Source organism: Tribolium madens, unplaced genomic scaffold (assembly GCF_015345945.1).
Source record: "Tribolium madens isolate multiple individuals breed KSU strain unplaced genomic scaffold, Tmad_KSU_1.1 Scaffold_71;HRSCAF=194;Tcas5.2_LG6, whole genome shotgun sequence".
NCBI lineage: Eukaryota > Metazoa > Arthropoda > Insecta > Coleoptera > Tenebrionidae > Tribolium > Tribolium madens.
The window spans coordinates 8017057-8037380 of NW_025401041.1; the positions used below are offsets into that span (position 1 = coordinate 8017057).

Here is a 20324-nt window from a genome sequence, read left to right on the forward strand (position 1 = left end):
ACTAATGACAAACTGAAACACAGTATCTAAACAAAATAAATACTATATTGTATTAATTTTGCAAAAAAACTTTTAAATTATCAGAAAATTTGATGTTCAAATATATTTCCAAAAGTCATAATCCTCGTCATGGTCTTCATCGAATGGTTCTTCGAAATATTCACTTTGTGGTAAAAGAGCTGGAGTGAATGCTAGGAAATATTTGGCAGTAAATTCGAAAACATCCTCAGGTTTCAAGTGAAGAATCGTTTGGACGTAATCAGAAATCATTTCACGCACTTCCGGTTGATCATCTAAATAATTCGCAATGTGTTTTTTACTCATCATCTGAAACGAGTGTTTGACTCGGCTACGCCTCGGTTAAGTCACTCACTTTAGCGTCCAAATAAAGCGATAATAATTGAATATCATCATGGAGGGGTTTTCTCTCCAAGGGAATCCTATCATAAGCCCCAAGCTCAATCAAAGGATTCAATTGAAGAATATAATTACAAAAATACCACTCCTGTTTTAGAATTTTACCAGTCAGAGTCATTAAAGTGATACTTTTGTGCTTTATCCCACATTCTTCAACTATGGTACGATAAATTTTACACACATCGACTTTTTTATCGTTAATTATCCCACTCGAAGGGCCTTTACATTCCTAAATTTTTCATTTATTATCACAAATCATTGTAAAATGATACGTACATAAATATTCCGACACAAACTGCCATTAATATACAGCGTTGTTGTCTCAAAAAAACCGACAAATTTCGTAATGGCCAAATAACGCATCAGGACGAAATTGGCACCTTCACAAATCAAATTTCGCGCCTTTTTAGGACTATAAAAAATGTCCTTTCTTTTATCATGACGCAAATAGTAGAAATTTTCTTGTGAGCTGACATACAAGGCTTGTTGGTCTAACCCATCATCCATTTGCACATATCTAAAAAATGGTGAAAAATAAAATTTGGGGCCCCAACTTACTCTCTCCTTTTCTCTTCCAGAGTCTGCAAGTTTTGATCGACCCATGCCGTGATCCTCGAGCCCCCATTGTACCCGCAAAAGTCCAGTTGCGAAGACAAGTGTACGAGAAACTTGGGTGCTAGAAAATCGCTCTTGGTTTTCGTTTTCTGGTATTTGAGGGGGCCCCCGCGCGCTTCCTGGACATCAAGACTCAATGCACCCACCGGAGTCGGAGACAGCGAATTCGACTCGAACGTACTTACTAATAAATTCTCATTAAACATGATATTTTTGAAGATGTTATCGTCTGTAACAAGGCCGCTTTTTACAATTATTTAAGTATTTTGGTAAACATAAACTTACTTATATTGAAATTTGGGATTGTTTTGTCCAAAGACATCCATCCACTTTTCATTTGGGGTTTTTTTAATCTACGGCGCGGTTTTGCTCGTGTGGCCCCTTGGACTACCTCCTCGACGATTTCTCGCGCTGTGGAGAGGGCAGGGGTGAGGGGCTCACCACTGGGGGCGTTGAGTTTCAAATGGTCGCACATGGGGGGACATTTTTCCCGAATTTTCGTGATTTCACTGCAAGGCTCAACGGTGGAGTTTTCTCGATTTAGAGACTCATTTGAACGGAAAATCTTGCGTAAGCTGGAGTCGGTCTCAAATTGGGTGGTAATGAAGCCCCCAGAACCGGTATTGAGGCTCTTAGTGGGGCTTCCAGCAGCGCTACTTCGGCCACTCGAGGGGGTTTTCAACACATGCCCACTCATTTTCAAACTGGAAATTTGACAGGAGCGGTCACTGTTTTACCGACAGAGTAACAATTAAAACAAGGGTAGTTTTAAGTTTTCCAGTGATTTAATTAATTACAAAACGTGACATTGCTTAATATAATAAATATTAGAAGAGTGGAAAATTCTTAAATTCTTACATTTGGGTGTTTTTTATTACCTGTCAAGTTTTCTAACGTTGGTGCAACTGTGTGAACGCCGGCAATTGTTTTTGGTTTTTTCACGTTTAACATAATTTAGTGAGAAAAATTAGTGAAAGACGAGAGTTTTAGGAAAATGTTATTAGAAAAGTGGGAAGTATTTACATTTTGTGCGGTTTTTGTCAGTCAATTTTTCTAACGTTGGTGCAACTGAACGCCGGGAATTGTTTTTGAATTTTCTTTAGTTTTAACATAATTTAGTGAGAAAAATTGGTGAAAAACTACGAGAGCTTTAGGAAAATGGTAAATAAGACTCAGGTTATTAGAAAAGTGGGAAGTTTTTATTTTGTGTCAATTTTTCTGACGTTGGTGTGACTGTGAACGCCGGCAATTGTTTTTGAATTTCCATCACTTCTTGCGTCTTTCAACACACTTAAGTGAGGAAAATTAGTGAAAAACAACGAAGAAAATGACAAATAACATTCAGGTAAGTTAGATTTAAGTATTTATTCCATTTTCATGCAACAAAACATAATTGATACTTGTGAACAATATTGAACGATTTTCAGTCCACTTGTACGTTTCCAGGTTAGTTATTTTACTTAATTGGCGAGAATTTTGAAAAATATTTGCGAAAACCTGAAAACAATGCGATTTTATCGAAAATTATGTAGTGTCGAGTGTGCAGTTTTTTACTTTATCGACATGGTGGTTTTTCCTGCGCCACCTAGTGTTGTATTTAAATTGCGGTGTTTATAAAATTGCAAGTTGTATTTTTATCAAATTTTACCGAATTTCACACATTTACTTGCTTTAGCAACGTTTCAAACATGGTAAGTTTATTAAATCAAGTATTGGGAATAAACAAAATCCGATCGTTTAACTTTTTGACACTTTGAGGTTAAGTCAAATGACAAGGCTATTTTCCTTTTTAGTCGATTTTGGCGTACAATGGGGGCGCCATGGTGGCCATGAAAGGCGACAAATGCGTCTCGATCGCCTCCGACAAACGTTTCGGCATCCAAGCCCAGACAATCGCCACCAATTTCCAGAAAATCTTCGAAATGGGGCCCCACCTCTACGTCGGCTTGCCGGGCCTCGCCACTGACACCCAAACCGTGATGGAGAAACTCCGCTTCAGGAAAAACCTCTACGAATTGAAAGAAAACCGTCTCATGTCCCCGAAAGTTTTCAGTGCGATGCTCTCAAATATGTTGTATGAAAATCGATTTGGGCCGTTTTTCGTCGAACCAATTGTCGCAGGCTTGGACCCTGGCACCTACGAGCCGTACATTTGCAACATGGACTTGATTGGGTGTCCAAATCAACCGGACGATTTCGTTGTGGGGGGCACCGCCTCGAGCCAACTTTTCGGCATGTGCGAGTCGCTGTGGGAGCCCAATTTGGGGCCCGATGAGCTGTTCGAGACCACGTCGCAGGCGCTGATCAACGCGTTTGACCGGGATGCCATCTCGGGGTGGGGGGCTGTGGTTTATATAATGTGAGTGGTAAGAGAGAGAGAGAGTTTCAGGGGGGTAATTTGTCTTTTTACAGTGAGAAGGATAAGGTGACTGTGAGGGATTTGAAGACGCGGATGGATTAATTTTATTGTATTTTGTATTTTTTAAGCGGAGAAAATCTAATAAAATTAAAAAAAAAAGATTGTTTTTTTTATTTGTAATGCGTCATAAGAGGGTTGAAATTAATCTCATTACACGGTTTAACACCCTTTAATTCGGCCCTTATGTCAAAACAAAATTATATCCGGCTTAATAAACAATTTTTTCTGTACTAAAATTAATAATGTCATTTTTCTCTCTCAGTTTGATTTAATATCATATATTTTGTTATGAGTTGACGAAATTGTTGGGGTTGTTTCAGTTCATCCCTTATTGTAGTGCACGTGCATAAGTGAGCATGAAAACTTAGGGGTTGACTTTTAATAACGGCTAATACACCCTATCCAAAACAAATCAGATTGACGAGGGATTTATAATTTGGGTGCTTTTATTTGGAATTGTGACAAATTACGTCATGATGGATAGGGCTGGGGTGATATAAGTTTTCATAATTTTGGAGTAATTATTTGAACGCTCTCACACCCGTGTAAAACGTTAATTTAACCATCTTTGTCACGCGATAGCAATTGTTTATTCCTGGATATTGTTGGAAAATTTTGACGCGCTAAAAAGTAAAAAACAATAATTCATTGATAATTCTTCAAAGTAGTAGAGTTTTATAGAGAAAAACAGGCATAAATTTTAAGTTTAATAAAAAATTTTAACCAAGAGTGGGTTGGATTTTAATCAATTTGACAGTTAGTCACATTTTGCGTCAATGTGCCTCAAATGATAGAAAAACGGTAGCAAAGATCGCTTTGTAAAGCAGATAATTTACCTAAAATAAGAATAATAAATAACAGAAACATTAAAACAAAGAAAAACAAATCTATTAAAAAAATGAAAACGGAAGAATTACTTTTTTCATCAAATTTTCTGATAATTTAAAAGTTTTTTTGCAAAATTAATACAATATAGTAATTATTTTGTTTAGATACTGTGTTTCAGTTTGTCATTAGTTAATTTAAAAGCAAACCAAAAATAAAAATATCAGAATAAGATGATTTGCGAAGGCAGAAGAATTTGATGACAAAACTGATTTGAAAGAAAGTTTAAAAAAGACAAAGCGACGTTAAAAACATTTAAGATTTACAAAAAATAAGAAAGAAAGAAATAAAGTTGAAAAATTGGAAACAAGGATGTAAAACGAGTAAAAAGAAAGCACAACATAAGAAAGAATAAAAATATGGAAAAACGAATATTGGAGTTAAAATGAGAAGAATGTAGGACAGAAATATTGGAGAAAGAAGAACATTATGAAAAAGTATCAAAAATGGATAAAAGTAGTCAAAAAAATCGAAACAACAGAAAACCTGAAAGTAATTTAATATAACTAAACAGGAAGACTAAATGAAACAAGAAAATAGTAAACAGAAAAAACAGAAAAATACAAAAATGTAATGTGAAAATATGAGGAAACATTAATTGAATTCCATTTTTCTCTTGGAGTTAATTTCGGTAGCAAACTAGTCGGAAATAGTATATTACATAACGAGCACAGAAAGTGATAAATAACGCACAAGCGGGAAAGTTGCGCACGAGGCGTTCCTGCAAGTTTTGTACACTATTTTTCCTACGACCATAAATAATTTTTTTCTTACGAACATATATTTTTTTCATAACTAGTTATTTTTTATAATGGATACAAAAATACGTTGAATATCGATTTATTTTTTATAATGGATACAAAAAAAAATTCGTTGAATGAAAAAATACAAAACATTCGAGTGTGAATTGTGCGTTAGATTTCTAACATACAGTGCGAAAACAAATCGCACAGGTTTTACGATATTGCCAATTTTCGCGCATATGTATTTGTGCGTTATGATCTACTTTCGTATATGGTCTAGATGATCAACCGGAAGTGCGAAAAATGTCATTTGAATTTCCGAGATTTCCGAGTTTTTTTTGCAAATTCTTTCTATTCGTTTTCATTGGAACACCTGTAGATAGACAGAGTGAACATAAAGTATGGAACCATTTTTAAATCATTTGTGTTCAGAAAATAATAATTGTCATAAAAGATGTGGTGAAAATGAAATTTCGTTTTGTTTTTGAGTTTCGCGATTTCTTTCTCAAAATGGCAACTTGTATGAAATTTTTTTTGATAAAAATTGAATAAATAGTAAAAAGCAGTAATCCTTAGATCATAGCCTTTGTAAAAAAAGTTTTATAGTAAAACAAAAAATTTCGAAACATTTTATTCTTGAGAAACGTTACATTTTTATAGTACTTATCAAAAAATAAATAGTTTAAACAAAAAACGTTTGGTTCCATTTCTGTTCACTCGGTATAATAAAAACAAGTTAATTTTTAAACTTCATTTATGCAATGTGAATGAATCTTGATAACTAAAGAAATGAATTAATTTAAACAAAAAATTGTTTGGGGAAATAATCAAAACGCCATTTTCTACACTTAGAGACAGCTAAAATTTTTCCAATCAATGAAAAATTAACTTTCTTCCTGTCTCATAAAAGTAGAAAATTTTCGATCACTAGTGTCAAAAACCTGTGATTTGTTTCTTACCTTTCTGTTGCGTCTTGACGAGTTTTCGTAAAAGATTGAAATAATCCGAGACTAGAATTTTTTTGCACCCTTCCTGAACGGAAACTTGAAGATTATATTGATACAACATTTTCATTAGAGAATTTTTTAAGCCGGGTACTTCCAGTTTAGTTTATATTATTAAAAAAATGATAAAAGTGTTATGTACCAAAAAACAAGCTTTATTTTCTAATATAAACTTTGTGATAACTACTGCTTTAAAAAAAATCCAAGTTTAATAAAACATTTAGAAATGAAATTCTAACGACACAATATAAAAATTTTCACTTTCTGCTGTCTCGAAAATTAACATTCTCATTTAAGAGATTTTTTTTCTTGTAATTTTGAAGCTAGTTCATCGACTTTTGAAAAACGGTTTTCCATATTAACACCATATTTTTCAATAAGAGACGAAATATTTAGACAAAAATATACCGAAAAGTCACCAAATTCAGTGAAAAATAATGAATTTTGCTTGTTTACATCACGTTTTTTGTAAGATTTTGTTAAAACATATTGAAAAATTACCAAATTGGGTTGAAAATGATCTTTTTGATGATTTTTTGGGCGTTTTAGCACGTTTTTCAATTAAAAATTTACAAAATTATTTCGTCACAAATCGCTAAATTTACTCAAAAATGGTGTTTTTTTACTTTTTTAGTTTGTGCTAAAGAATTTGTTCAAAAATAATACTATTTTTCCGTTTTAGGACGTTTTTTAGTAAGAATTGAAAATTTTCATCGAAAATGAGGTTAAAAATGAATTAACTATCACGAAACTAAAATTATTTTTGCTTCTTTGGAGAGTTTAAGCATGTTTTTGAACCGAAAAATCATCTAGTTGCTTATCCAAACGTCTTTTTTTTTCAATCCAAAAGCACAAAACTTCGGCAAAAATAAGCCGAAAAATCACATAATTAATTCAAAAATAATGTTATTTTTGCTTTATTCAAACATTTAGTTGCGTTTTTAAGTCTAGAACAACGTTTTTCCTTTAATTTTTGCTAAAAAACATATCAAAGAATTAATACATATACCAGACTAAATAAAAAACGATTCTTTTCGAGCGTCTTAAAACATTTTTCAATAAAAAACGCATTATTTCGCAAAATTAAGTAAAAATAGTGTTATTTGTGCTTTTTTTAAACATTTATTTATTATTATTTATTTATTTATTTATTGATTTAAACATATTTTAACACTTTTATCCACAGTTTATTTAATAATCCAAGTTGTAAATAACGCCTTTAGCATTTGGTAATTTTATTCCTAATAAAAATCACTTAAAAGTCTTTTTCAATAAAAGAATATTGCGAAAAAAATTGTTTTAAAGATAATTTCAGTTTTCAAAAAAAATGTTTCACCTAACCTTTATCCACTCACCTTTTCAATTGTAAATTTGATCCCTCTAAACGTCTGAATTTTTAGATTGTATTAAAAAATTTGTTCAAAAATAATACCATTTTTTTAGGACGTTTATTTAGTCAGAATCGCAATTGTTTTGAAAATTTTCATCGAAAATGGGGTAAATAATGAATAAATTATTATTACGAAATTAAAATTATTTTTGCTTCTTTGGAGAGTTTAAGCATGTTTTGTGAACCGAAAAATCATCTGGTTGCTTATCCAAACGTCTTTTTTTTCAATCCAAAACACAAAACTTCGACAAAAATAAGCCGAAAAATCACATAATTAATTCGAAAATGATGTTATTTTTGCTTTTTTCAAACATTTAGTTGCGTTTTTAAGTCTAAAACAAAGTTTTTTATTTAATTTTTGGTAAGAAATATACCCAAAAAATACTAGACTAAATAAAAAACGACTTTTCTCGAGCGTTTTAAAACATTTTTCAATAAAAACGCAATTATTTCGCAAAATTTTGTCAAGAATACGCCAGAAAGTAAATGAATTAAGTAAAAATAGTGTTATTTGTGCTTTTTTTTAAACATTTATTTATTATTATTTATTTATTTAAACATATTTCAACACTTTTATCCACTGTTTATTGAACAATCTAGGTTGTACATAACACTTAAAAGTCTTTTTCAATAAAAAAATATTGCGAAAAAAATTATTTTAGAAGAAAATACTAGTTTTCAAAAAATGTTATATCCACTCACCCCTTCAATTGTAAATTTGATCCCTCTAAACGTTTGAATTTTTACCGAAAATTTTACAAAAAATTGTTTTATGCATAATTTTTTGCCTAATTTTACTCCAGATATTGTAATAAAATTGCCCAATATAGTAAGCACCCTTTTCTAAAACACAAAATTCGCTCTGAAACGTCAATAATCCCTCATTCCTTATCGCCTCGTCCTTAAACCCCACAATTGCATCCCCCGCTGCAACATATTGCAAAATTCCCATTGGTTCTCGTTGCAATTAAACCACCCTCGACTCGCGCCCACCAATCCCAAGCCACCACTTTTAACCCGCGTGAAAACCTCCCGGAATTAGAATCAAATAGTCCGGAAGGCGTCAACTGATCAACATTAGAGAATTATTTCAGTGATTCAGTGAAATGAAAATGTCGTTTTCGAGTGATCACGGACCGTGGGAAGGAAATAATGTGAGTGATAATAAATTAAAAAATCAATTGAAAAAAAAAAAGAAAAATTGTAGCATGCCGACTTTCCCAATTACCCTAACGAAATCGGGGGGTATAGTGGGCTATGGGACCCCCATCACTGTCTCGGGGGGCAAAACCCGGCCTTGGGGGGCTATCCCGACATTCTCACTGCGTTCAACTCAGAATTAGGTATTTTAACAATAACACAAGGCGACAAAAAAAAAGTCATGTCGTGACAACTTGACAAATTTTATATCATTTTGTTCGTCTCAGTGAGACAAATCAAATGCACTAAAAAAATTTTCAAAAAGTCCACACACTTTGAACTAAATAATTTTTTTCTAATTTAAATGAATTTAAAATACTTTAACTTTAAAAAAATCATTACTCAATAACTATTAGGCCGATTTTCTGTAAATAAAGACTTACGAGTATTTTTTTTCTTTGTCACCATCGTGTAGAGCATCTCTTTATTAGTTATAATCCAAATTTTCATAAAAATATACCGAGTAGTTTTCAAGATATGATTTTTTGGAGTTAAGGTTTGCTAATCAAGGGGAGAAATGCATGTTAATCTTACTTAAAATTGTATTTTTATAAAAGTATTTGTTTTAAGACTCTTCTTTTGCTTAAAAATGGTCAATTGCACCTTCTTTGTTCTAATTACAATAAACAAAAACTGTTTGTTTACTTAAAACAAATAAAGAGTACATGTGTACTAATTAAAGCAAATAAAGAGTTTTTCTGTTGTAACAATGACCACTGATCATTGTGCAAAAAAGGTCTTTTTCTTTTTTTAACTTTTTTTTATCCCGATTTTTGTCTCCTTTCTTTGTTTTTCCTCTAAATCATTGAATCATTTATATTACTACTATTTATTCTCTCTGTTTCACTTTCTTGATTCCTGTTTTTATTTCTTTGTTCTGTCTCAGAAATTATACCTTTTTTCACGCTGTTCTCCACGTTTATCGATTTTGTGTTCTTTCTTTCTCTTTTTAGGTCAGTCTTATTTTTCAATGTTTGCTTTTTTCTTGTCTTTCTTTAAGTTTTTGTTTATTACTTTTTTTACTTTTAAAAGTTTTAATTTAGAAGAAAATAAAATAAAATTTAATAAAATCAATAGCAATGTTATAGTTTATTACATCGCAAGTCTACAAAAAGAACCAAGAAACAGTAAAAGCTATAAAAATAAACGACATCACCACCAAAAAAGTGAAACACTTATTTGTATAAAATTCAAAATCGAACAAAGTCTGTCTTTTCTTTCCTTTTTTTCTGTATTTCTTTTATCTTTTATTCTTTTTGTTTCATCCTTTCCTTCCCTTTACGTAAAACTTCTTTTCTCTTTACATCTGTCTGATTTTTATTTTTTCTACTTTTCTTTTACTGTTTTGCCTTTTGTTTTTATTTCTTTTTCCTTCTCAATAACTACAGTTTCACTTTTACACTGTATACTTTGACCATCTTTCTATCTATTTTTAAGTCTTTTTCTTCTTTTAACTTTTTCTGCATCTCTTTCTTTTTATCATGATTTTGTCTCCTTTGTTTGTTTTTCCTCAAAATCATTAAATCATTTATATCACTATTTATTCTCTCTTTTCTCTGTTTCACTTTTTTGCTTTTTGCTTTTAATTCTTTGTTCCGTCTCAAAAATTATACCTTTTTTCACGCTGTTCTCCCCGTTTATCGGTTTTGCGCTCTTTCTGTCTCTTTTTAAGTCAGTCAGCATTCAACATCAGTAGAAAGTGATGAAAAAGCATTTGCTGAGAACATTTTCAAAAAAAAGTTCAGAAAGCTAGAACAAAGTGAACAAGTTGGAATGGAAATGGAAAGTGATTTAATTTGAAAAAGATTTGTTCTTATATTTAAAGCTACTGCTTTAAACTTCTAGATCCTTTTTGCTCAATGATCAGTGATCATTTTTAGAACAAAAAAACTTTTTATTTGCTTTAATTAGTACGCAGGTACTCTTTGTTTGTTTTAAGTAAAGAAACAGTTTTTGTTTATTGTAATTAGAACAAAGAAGGTGCAATTGATCATTTTTAAGCAAAAGAAGAGTCTTAAAACAAATACTTTTATAAAAATGCAATTTTAAGTAAGATTAACATGCATTTCTCCCCTTGATTGGCAAACCTTAACTTCAAAAAATCATATCTTAAAAAATACTCGTTATATTATTTTAAAAATTTGGATTCTTACTAATAAAAAGATGGTCTCCACGATGGTGACGATGAAAAAACTTTATTCTTAGGGTTTTTCTTAGATTATTTCGATTTAGTTCGAACTTCTTCGAACACTGTTCGAAGAAAAGTTTGCCAATATTCAATTTCAAATTGCATATTATTCTAAAGGGCAAGGCCATCCCTTTAGAATGGTCTTTATGTGAAGGAAATCGGCCTAATAGTTATTGAGTAATGATTTTTTAAAGTTAAATTCATTTAAATTAGAAAAAAAATATTTAGTTCAAAGTGTGTGGACTTTTTGAAATTTTTTTAGTGCATTTAATTTGTCTTACTGAGACGAACAAAATGATATAAAGTTTGTCAAGTTGTCACGACATGACTTTTTTTTGTCGCTTTGTGTAATTATTAGAATTTTGTGATTGTTTTGATTAGTGTGGCCACGACAACAATGCGGGGGGCTTGTCGGGAACCGTTTGGGGCGCAATGGCCCCCAAAATGGCACCCAAACCCAGAAAAAACCACGGAGGAGAGTGGCAACTTTGGCACAACGTCGAGCTGCCAATATTAGAGAAAGACGCAGGATGTTTAATCTCAATGAGGCTTTTGATAAACTACGAAGAAAAGTAATAAAACAATAAAATGGGAAAAAACAAAAAAAAAGTCTAAATCTATTACAGGTGCCAACATTTGCCTACGAAAAAAGACTCTCCAGGATTGAGACTCTTCGTCTCGCTATCACTTATATCAGTTTCATGTCGGAGTTGCTCCATGGACACCCCCCGGACCACAAGAGCCCCGATATGTACCCCCAGAGGGAGTACATCCCGTATGGTTTAATTAACTAATTTTATTATTTTTTAAATTGTCTTCCAAACTGTCTTCCAACAATAAATATAATCAATTTTTAACTAATTTTCCGAGTAGTGTTATAATTTCCCGAGTATGACGTTTCAACTTCATATAACACGTGACATGAAATATGACAGTTTAGGTTAGGAAATGGTCATTTCTAACCCTATCAATTATTAAAATGAAGTTGAAATATTATATTTTCCAACTTTTCACTTGCAAAGTGATGTTATGATTGCGTTATGATTGTGAATAAAATAGTATACAAACCACGGAGTGATGTAATTTTCCTCCTGGCATGTAATATACTATTATTCAAATTTTTGCTACTTAAAAAACTCTGAATAAACAATTACGAACAACAAGAAATAACATTAAATTTTGACTTAAGTAATATACAGGGTGGAAAAGTAAAAGTACTTTATTTTTTTCTTTTATTATTATTTTATATTAATATTATTTATTAGCGGTTTATCAAATTGGATTGAAATTGGGTACACAGGTAGTTAAAAGTTTTTATTTAAATTTTATCGTCTGGAACATTTTTAAATTTCTGCCCTCATTTGTTTTTGTTTTAATATTAGGAGGGGTGAAATTTAATAGTTTGGAAAAGAAAAATTTTTCTACTTCTATGTTTTTGTTTGGCTTTCTAAATGGTATATAAGTATGTATATTTTTTTAAATTTTGATTGCGACGTTGCCAAGTTTTAATTACTTTTTATTTTACAAAATGACTTAAATTTTTTTAGCTACTTTATTATTAATAATAAAAAAATATTGTTCATTAATACTATTGTTTAATGTTATTTTTTTTTGCTTTTATTATACAGGGTGTTAATGACAAGTAATCAGATTTTGTGGAGTTGTGAAACAATCATCATATCAGGTGAATAAAAAGTATGGAATCAAACGTTTTTTGCTTAAACTATTTATTTCATGTAGTTTTCTACCTGGCATGTAATCTACTATTATTCAAATTTTTGTTTTTTAAAAAAACTTTAAATAAAAAATTACGAAATCAACAAGAAATAACGTTAAATTTTGACGAGTTAAGTAAGGTACAGGGTGGGAAAGTAAAAGCAGGTGCTTTATTTTTTATTATTATCTTATATTATTATTATTTATAAACGGTTTATCAAATTGGATTGAAATTGGGAACACAGGTAGTTAAATTAAAAATATATTTATATAAATTTTATCGTCTGAAATATTTTTAAATTTCTGCCCTTGTTTTTATTTTAATATTAGAAGGGGTGAAATTAAATTTTATAGGAAAAAACATTTTTTTGACATCTATATTTTTGATCATCTTGCAAAATGGTGTGAAATTATATATATTTTTTAATTTTGATTGCGACGTTGCCAGGTTTTTAATTTTTTTTTTTTACAAAATGACTTAAATTCTTCTAGCATCTATATTATTAATAATAAAAAAATAAATAAATTTTGTGCATCAATAAAGAAAGATTTACTTTATTGTTTGATGTTATTTTTTTTTGCTTTTACACATTTTTTTATTAGATGATCTAAGAAATTAAACGTAAATTTGACTGATTATATTTTTTTTTTGGAAATTGATAAATCTTTACAGAAAAAAATGTTTTAGTAGATCAAAATCTAGATTTTTAACTTTATAAAATTTTAAGTATGACATTTCAACTTCACTTAACACGTGACAAGAAATATGACAGTTTAGGTTAGGAAATGGTCATTTTTTAAAATGAAGTTGAAATATCATACTTTCCAATTTTTCACATGCAAGCTAATTTTATGATTGCGTTATGATTGTGAATAAAATAGTATACAAACCTCAGGGTGATGTAATTTTTCCACCTGGCACGTAATCTACTATTATTCAAATTTTTGTTTTTTAAAAAATTAAAAATTACGAAATCAACAAGAAATAATGTTTAATTAACTAATTTTATTATTTTTAAAATAGTCTTCCAAACTGTCAAAGAATAAATAATCAATTCTTAACTAATTTCCCGAGTAGTGTTATAATTTCCCGATTCTGCTTCAATTTCTCTTCAAGCAACTCATTTTTGCGTCTAATCAACCCACACATTTCCCTATACCGTTCTTCCTTTTGTTTACTATTCTTCTTAATGAACTTCTTCAAAAAATCACAATCGTCTTCATCGCTTTTCTTCTTGAGTTTGTTTTTTGGCACCCACTCATCATCGTCTTCTTCACTCTTCATTTCAGTGCCCAACTCGCCCATTTCTGGTCCTTTTTGGGTCAAATTGAGAAATTTTTGTGCACATTTGGGCCCATCGACGTCATAGCCCGCCATTCGCATTTCGGCGGCGATTTCCTCCCACAGTTTGTTTTTCAGAAAACTGTTCTTGAATCTCGATGAGTATTTCTCAGAGTTGCGAAGTTTTAACAAATGGGTGGCTGCGCTAATGTCGGTTTCCGAAGGGCGACCCTTTTTGTACCACACGTTTTGGAGGGTGGATGGGGCGCGTTTGACGACAATTCGTCGTAGATTTGGCTCTTTGGTGAAGAGGAAATGGAATTGGCCCATTTTTGCAGCTTTGTTCACGTATTCGGCGAGGTATTGGTCGTCGTCGTTGAGCTTTTTGATGGTGTGCGAATCGGCGGTTATGGTCACGAGCTGCTCGTTGAGGTACAGTTGAGTGGACTCCATTTTGCACTAAAAAAGTGGAAATTTGGTGTTACAACCCATGGTCGGGAAATAATAAGGTCACGAGACCATAAACTGTCAAAAGATGACAGAAGTATAATAGTAGATTGCATACCGAGGCGATAAGTGAACCAACCACCACTAAAGTTGTATACTATTTTATTCACAATCTTTAAAACCAATAAAGAACTTTTTAAATTTATAAAATTTTAATCATGACATTTCAACTTCACTTAACACTTGACAAAATATGACAGTTTAGGTTAAGAAATGGTCATTTCTTACCCTGAACGGTATATTTCATATCAATTATTAAAATGAAGTTGAAATATCATACTTTTCAACTTTTCACTTGCAATCATAGATTGCGTTATGATTGTGAATAAAATAGTATACAAACCTCAGGATGATGTAATTTTCTACCTGGCTTGTAATCTACTATTATTCAAATTTTTGTTTTTTAAAAAACTTTAAATAAAAAATTACCAAATCAACAAGAAATAACGTTAAATTTTGACGAGTTAAGTAAGATACAGGGTGGAAAAGTAAAAGCAGGTGCTTTATTTTTTTTTTTTATTTTGAATTATTATTATTTATTAGCGGTTTATCAAATTGGATTGAAATTGGGAACACAGGTAGCTAAATTAAAAGTATAAGTATTTATATAAATTTTCACAATCTTTAAAACCAATAAAGAACTTGTCAAATTTTTGAAAAACTTGACATATGACAGTTCAGGTTGGGAAGTGACCATTTCTTACCCTGAACTGTATTTTGAAATATCATCCTTCCCAATTTTTTACTTACAAAGTAATTTTATTATTGCGTTATCATTGTGAATAAAATAGTATACAAACCTCAGGGTGATGTAATTTTCCACCTGGCACGTAATCTATTATTACTCAAATTTATGTTTTTTAAAAAACTCTAAATTAAAAATTACGAAATCAACAAGAAATAATGTTAAGATACGGGGTGGAAAAGTAAAAGTAGGTCCTTTATTTTTTTATTATTATCTTAAATTTCTGCGCTTGTTTTTGTTTTAATATTAGGTGGGTAAATATTTAAGTAAAAAATATTTTTTTAATTTTGATTGCCAGGTTTTTAATACTTTTTACAAAATGACTTAAATTCTTTTAGCATCTTTATTATTAATAATAAGAAAATCAAATTTTGTGCATTAATAAAGAAAGATTTACTCTATTGTTTGATGTTATTTTTATTTGCTTTTACACATTTTTTTATTATGAAATCTAAGAAATTAAACGTAAATTTGACTGATTATACATTTTTTTTGGAAATTGATAAATCTTTACAGAAAAAAAAAGTTTTAGTAGATCATAATATAGATTTTTAAATTTATAAAATTTTAAGTATGACATTTCAACTTCATTTAACACGTGACATGAAATATGATAGTTTAGGTTACCCTGAAATATCATATTTTCCAACTTTTCACTTGCAAAGTAATTTTATGATTCCGTTATGATTGTGAATAAAATAGTATACAAACCTCGGTGATGTAATTTTCTACCTGTCATGTAATCTACTATTATTCAAATTTTTGTTTTTTTTTTAAACTTTAAATAAAAAATTACGAAATCAATAAGAAATAACGTTAAATTTTGACGAGTTAAGTAAGATACAGGGTGGAAAAGTAAAAGCAGGTGTTTTATTTTTTATTATTATCTTATATTATTATTATTTATAATAAACGGTTTATCAAATTGGATTGAAATTGGGAACACAGCTAGTTAAATCAGAAGTACATATATTTATATGAATTTTATCGTCTGAAATATTTTTAAATTTCTGCCCTTGTTTTTGTTTTAATATTAGAAGGGGTAAAATTAAATATTATAGGAAAAAACATTTTTTTCGACATCTATATTTTTGTTTTTTTTTGCAAAATGGTGTAAAATTATATTGTTTTGATTGCGACGTTGCTAAGTTTTTAATACTTTACAAAATTTTACAAAATCACTTAAATTCTTTTAGCATCTTTATTATTAATAATAAAAAAATCAAATTTTGTGCATTAATAAAGAAAAATTAACTTTTTTGTTTTGATATTATTTTAATTTGCTTTTGTTATACAAAGTGTTAATAACAAGTAATCATTTTTTTTAAACAACACATTTTTTATTTTGTTATTTTCTACTATTAGGAATTGTTATTTTAATATACATTTGGTTGTATTTATTTGAAAATTTTGCTCAATTTTAATACAGAATTAATTCAAAACTAATATATTTTATAAAAATAATTGCTTCAATTCCAATTTTACGTTGAAATAAAGCAATCTAGGATATTTTCCAATCAATTTGGCTCAGTTTTAAGCCGGAAATCAACCTGAATCAAAGTATTTCAACAAAATAATGGCTTGATAATGAGTTTTCTAATAAAATATAATAAAAAAAATATAATAAAACCAGTCTGAAACAATGCAAATTTTACTTATTGTTTCGCTTTTCAAAATTGCAACACTTTTACATATTTTTTTTTATTATGACATCTAAAAAATTAAATATAGATCAAAATCTAGATTTTTGAATTTATAAAATTTTAAGTATGACATTTAAACTTCATTTATCACGTGGCATGAAATGACATTTCCCAATCATGTTTTTCAAAATTTGTGGCTTGTAATTTTGTTTTTTACAATTTTGAGGTATGATGGAAACATTTCGTGTTTCAGTAAAATTTTGAAAATTTACAAAGACAAAAACAATACAACATTATTATCGTATCAACAATAAATTACTCCCTAGGATTTAGGGATATTCGTGAATAGGTTGCCATAGATTTGGTTAGGTTGGTTTTTAGTGACAAACAAAAGATATCGTAAGTAGTGTCAAAAATTTAGTTTAAGTCACCTGTCAGTCTGTATAGATAACTCAATTGATAGTTGACAGCAGGTTGACAGAAAACGTCAACCGTCAACAACAAGGGGTAACCAACACTAGGCATTCAAAATTACTTCTGAAAATTCTAGTTACAAACAACATGAAAAACGTAATTTTCCTAAAAATTCAAATCCTAGGTGGTAATTTCTTGTTGACAAATCTGTACTTTCACCTATTGTTTTTTGTGTCAAATAAACAAAGTTTGTCATTGTTAAAACGTCGAAAAAACGAGTTTGCTTTCGTATTACATGAATGTACGGCTTTTTAAAATACACACGAGGACAAATATAAATAAAAAATGATACTTACTGTGGATGAAACTTGAAATTCTTTATTTTTCAAAAACTTTCACTGTTTTTGCGCATAATAAACAATCTGACGTCACAATAGTTACCATAGCGACGTTCTATAATAGCCGACTTTAAATAAAAATCTAAACAACTGGTAAAAACTTTATTTAAATACAAATTACAAATTGATCTAAATACAAATTCACTTTTAAATACAAATACAAATTGATTAAAATACAAATTACAAATTACACTTTTGAATACAAATTACCTTGAGACCCATCACAGGAGTATTATAATTAAGTACAAAAAGTCAATTATTTTTTTTGCGCGGCCTACCTCGACTACGTCGATTTTGATCACGGGAGGGGGGCTGCGAAGTATTGAGGGGTAGCAGCTCCCTGAGACGCTGATAGGCCGTTTCTGGGGGCCCATTATAAAAAACCCCAATCAATTCCTCCATTAGTAGGTTTCTGGTGTCCCTCATGCGGTTTTGACAGAGGGGGCACCGCCCCAATCGTCTATGGCAGGTTTCACAAAAACTGTGTCCTATCCAGCAAATAAAAATCCTGCTTCGCATTATCTCGTAACATACTGGGCATTCGAAGGATCTCGGGTGCGGTTGCTCACTCATTTTACAAATTTTTACACAAATTAACAAAACTTATCTGACATTTGTTTAAAAAAAAAAGCGGCAAAAACCAAGACCGATTAATTTTGAGTTGGCAGTACTGCGTCTGAGAGATAAATATTGAAACTACTTTTCGGCGCAAAATCGATATTTGTGATGAATCTGCGAGGCATTTTTTACGTTTTGTTGATTTTCTTCGTGCAAATGTGGCCAATTTGGGGCCTAAACAACAAACCTAACCTCACTCAACCAAAACCGATTTCTCAAGCGGCAATTATCAGAGTGGGTTGTAGTAACGGATATAGACTTATTAACGGTGTTTGTCGCAAAATCTACTTCTAAGTGAGTCCAAATCGATTTATTTTGCAATTTTTATGAGAAATGGGAAAATAATTCTAGGTATTTTAGTCGGCGGCAGTTGGTAATAGAAATGTCACTTGTCAACTAGTCAAAGCCGTTACACGTGTTTTTTTAAACGCAAAATTATAGAAATTGGTGTTGTTTTATTTACAATAAATTTATTTACGAAGAAATCAGTGTTTAATTGATTTGTGGTGGTTTTAAAAGTCGAAAAATGTCGATGCTTGCAGAGCGCAAAGTTAAGCAAAAATGGTCCTTGAATCCTCGAGGGAAGGCTTGGAGTGAAGGTAAGGGCCCCACTGACTCACAATAATGACTTGTTTTAACTTTAAATTACATGGGGGGCACTATTTCATCACTGACAAAAAGTGAGGTTATGTTTGTTTTTTCAGATTCGAGTAAATTTGGGCAAAAAATGCTCGAAAAGTTGGGCTGGTCACCAGGCAAAGGTTTGGGGGCTAAAGAAAACGGAATTGTCGAACACGTGAAAATTTCTTACAAGAACGACAATAAAGGTATTGTCAAAAAAAAGTCCAACATTTATTAAATTGTGTTAATTTTCAGGAATGGGGTTCAAAGAAACCAATCAGTGGAGTGAACACGACAGTAATTTCAATGCGCTGCTTCAGTCGCTTTCAGGGGCGAAGCCCCACGAGACTGACGTTAAAATTTCCTCACTTGAAGAAAAATCGCAAAGTTCACGAGTCCGTGTTCACTATAAGAAATTCACAAGGGGTAAAGACTTGAGTCGTTGTAGTGAGAAAGATTTAGCGAATATTTTCGGTAAAAAAAGCTTGAAAGAAGCACCAAAAACGCCCGAAAATGAGACAGTTTATGAAGAAAAAAACAGTTTTAGTCACAATGCTGGTTCTATGGTTGATTACTTCAAAAAGAAATTACCCAATTTTGGGAAAAGTAACGGTTTGGTTGGTAACAATGGGGTGACACATTCGGAGGAAGAAACCTACACGGGATTTGGTTTCAAGAAACGCAAATCGAGTGGGGAAGAATCAAATGGGACACCAAAAAGAATAAAAAAAGAAGAAAATGAAGGGTTCAGTAATCCGGCTTTTGATCCGCTTTATGGCAATGTTGAGGTACAAAAACACGTTTTGAATACAATAAAAGAGGAAGAAAACACTGAAGAAAGCAATGAAGAGAAGAAGATGAAGAAAGGTGTAAAGTTTTCACCAGGAATTGACAATCAAAGCTGTCAAAATTACGAAACAAACGAATGCGAGAGTAGTCAAAATAGTAGCAATTTTGAAGTAAAAAGAAAGAAGAAAAAGAAGAATGAAGATTGTGACGAGAAAAGTTCATTTGCGATTGAGAACCCAAATTTTGACACTTGTAAAACAAATGAACTTGGAAATAGTGAAATAAGTAACAATTTTGAAGTAAAAAGAATGAAGAAGAAGAAGAAAAATGAAGATTCGTTTGCGGTAGACAACCCAAATTTTGAAACTAATGAAACAAGTCAACTTGGAAATAGTCAAATGAGTAGCGATTTTGAAGTAAAAAGAAAGAAGAAAATGAAGAAAAATGAAGATTCGTTTGCGATAGACAACCCAAATTTTGAAACTAATGAAACAAGTGAGCTTGGAAATAGTCAAATGAGTAGCGATTTTGAAGTCAAAAGAAAGAAGAAAACGAAGAAAAATGAAGATTTGTTAGCGGTAGACAACCCAAATTTTGAAACTAATGAAACAAGTCAACTTGGAAATAGTCAAATGAGTAGCGATTTTGAAGTCAAAAGAAAGAAGAAAATGAAGAAAAATGAAGATTCGTTTGCGATAGACAACCCAAATTTTGACACTTGTGAAGTAAG

At 30.8% G+C, this 20324-nt stretch overlaps 6 protein-coding genes across 12 annotated transcripts in view; 4 read left to right on the top strand and 2 right to left on the bottom strand.

The window, feature by feature from the left end:
* LOC123008731 (vacuolar protein sorting-associated protein 41 homolog) overlaps nt 1-1411 on the top strand; it is a 9363-nt gene extending 7952 nt beyond the window's left edge. The window contains exon 12 of the mRNA XM_044404724.1: nt 996-1411. The gene's annotated coding sequence lies outside the window, so the exon portion shown is untranslated. The remainder of the gene's footprint in view (nt 1-995) is intronic.
* Nucleotides 28-2042, bottom strand: LOC123008732 (ciliogenesis-associated TTC17-interacting protein-like). Its single transcript, XM_044404725.1, has 6 exons — nt 1911-2042; nt 1318-1736; nt 976-1261; nt 694-934; nt 374-646; nt 28-327 (listed from the first exon to the last, which is right to left on the bottom strand). Exons 2-6 carry the CDS (start codon nt 1727-1729, stop codon nt 97-99), a joined length of 1443 nt encoding a protein of 480 aa, XP_044260660.1. The 5' UTR covers nt 1730-1736; nt 1911-2042; the 3' UTR covers nt 28-96.
* Nucleotides 2000-3552, top strand: LOC123008734 (proteasome subunit beta type-3). 2 transcript variants are annotated; one of them, XM_044404727.1, is made up of 3 exons: nt 2000-2377; nt 2826-3391; nt 3445-3552. In XM_044404727.1, the coding sequence occupies exons 1-3, from the start codon at nt 2360-2362 to the stop codon at nt 3491-3493; spliced, it is 633 nt and encodes a 210-aa protein (XP_044260662.1). In that variant the 5' UTR covers nt 2000-2359; the 3' UTR covers nt 3494-3552. The 2 variants fall into 2 exon arrangements, with proteins under 2 accessions (XP_044260662.1, XP_044260663.1); XM_044404728.1 differs by lacking the exon at nt 2000-2377 and adding an exon at nt 2590-2723.
* Nucleotides 3553-8529: 4977 nt separating this feature from the next.
* LOC123008862 (protein Fer3-like) lies at nt 8530-11709 on the top strand. The gene is made up of 4 exons (XM_044404890.1): nt 8530-8627; nt 8681-8816; nt 11243-11433; nt 11488-11709. The coding sequence occupies exons 1-4, from the start codon at nt 8580-8582 to the stop codon at nt 11653-11655; spliced, it is 543 nt and encodes a 180-aa protein (XP_044260825.1). The 5' UTR covers nt 8530-8579; the 3' UTR covers nt 11656-11709.
* Nucleotides 11710-13577: 1868 nt separating this feature from the next.
* LOC123008909 lies at nt 13578-17595 on the bottom strand. The gene is made up of 2 exons (XM_044404969.1): nt 17525-17595; nt 13578-14318 (listed from the first exon to the last, which is right to left on the bottom strand). The coding sequence occupies exon 2, from the start codon at nt 14310-14312 to the stop codon at nt 13629-13631; it is 684 nt and encodes a 227-aa protein (XP_044260904.1). The 5' UTR covers nt 14313-14318; nt 17525-17595; the 3' UTR covers nt 13578-13628.
* A 934-nt stretch (nt 17596-18529) lies between these two features.
* The window catches only part of LOC123008877 (uncharacterized protein PFB0315w-like), a 2954-nt gene continuing 1159 nt past the window's right edge, over nt 18530-20324 (top strand). For 2 of the 6 annotated variants that reach the window (XM_044404916.1, XM_044404915.1), the window contains exons 1-3: nt 18530-18783; nt 18889-19011; nt 19061-19938. In XM_044404916.1, the coding sequence (XP_044260851.1) occupies nt 18711-18783; nt 18889-19011; nt 19061-19938 (1074 nt within the window). In that variant the 5' untranslated portion in view covers nt 18530-18710. Of the gene's footprint in view, nt 18784-18888; nt 19012-19060; nt 20303-20324 lie in introns of all 6 variants that reach the window. The other 4 variants (XM_044404913.1, XM_044404912.1, XM_044404914.1 and 1 more) reach the window with 3 other exon arrangements.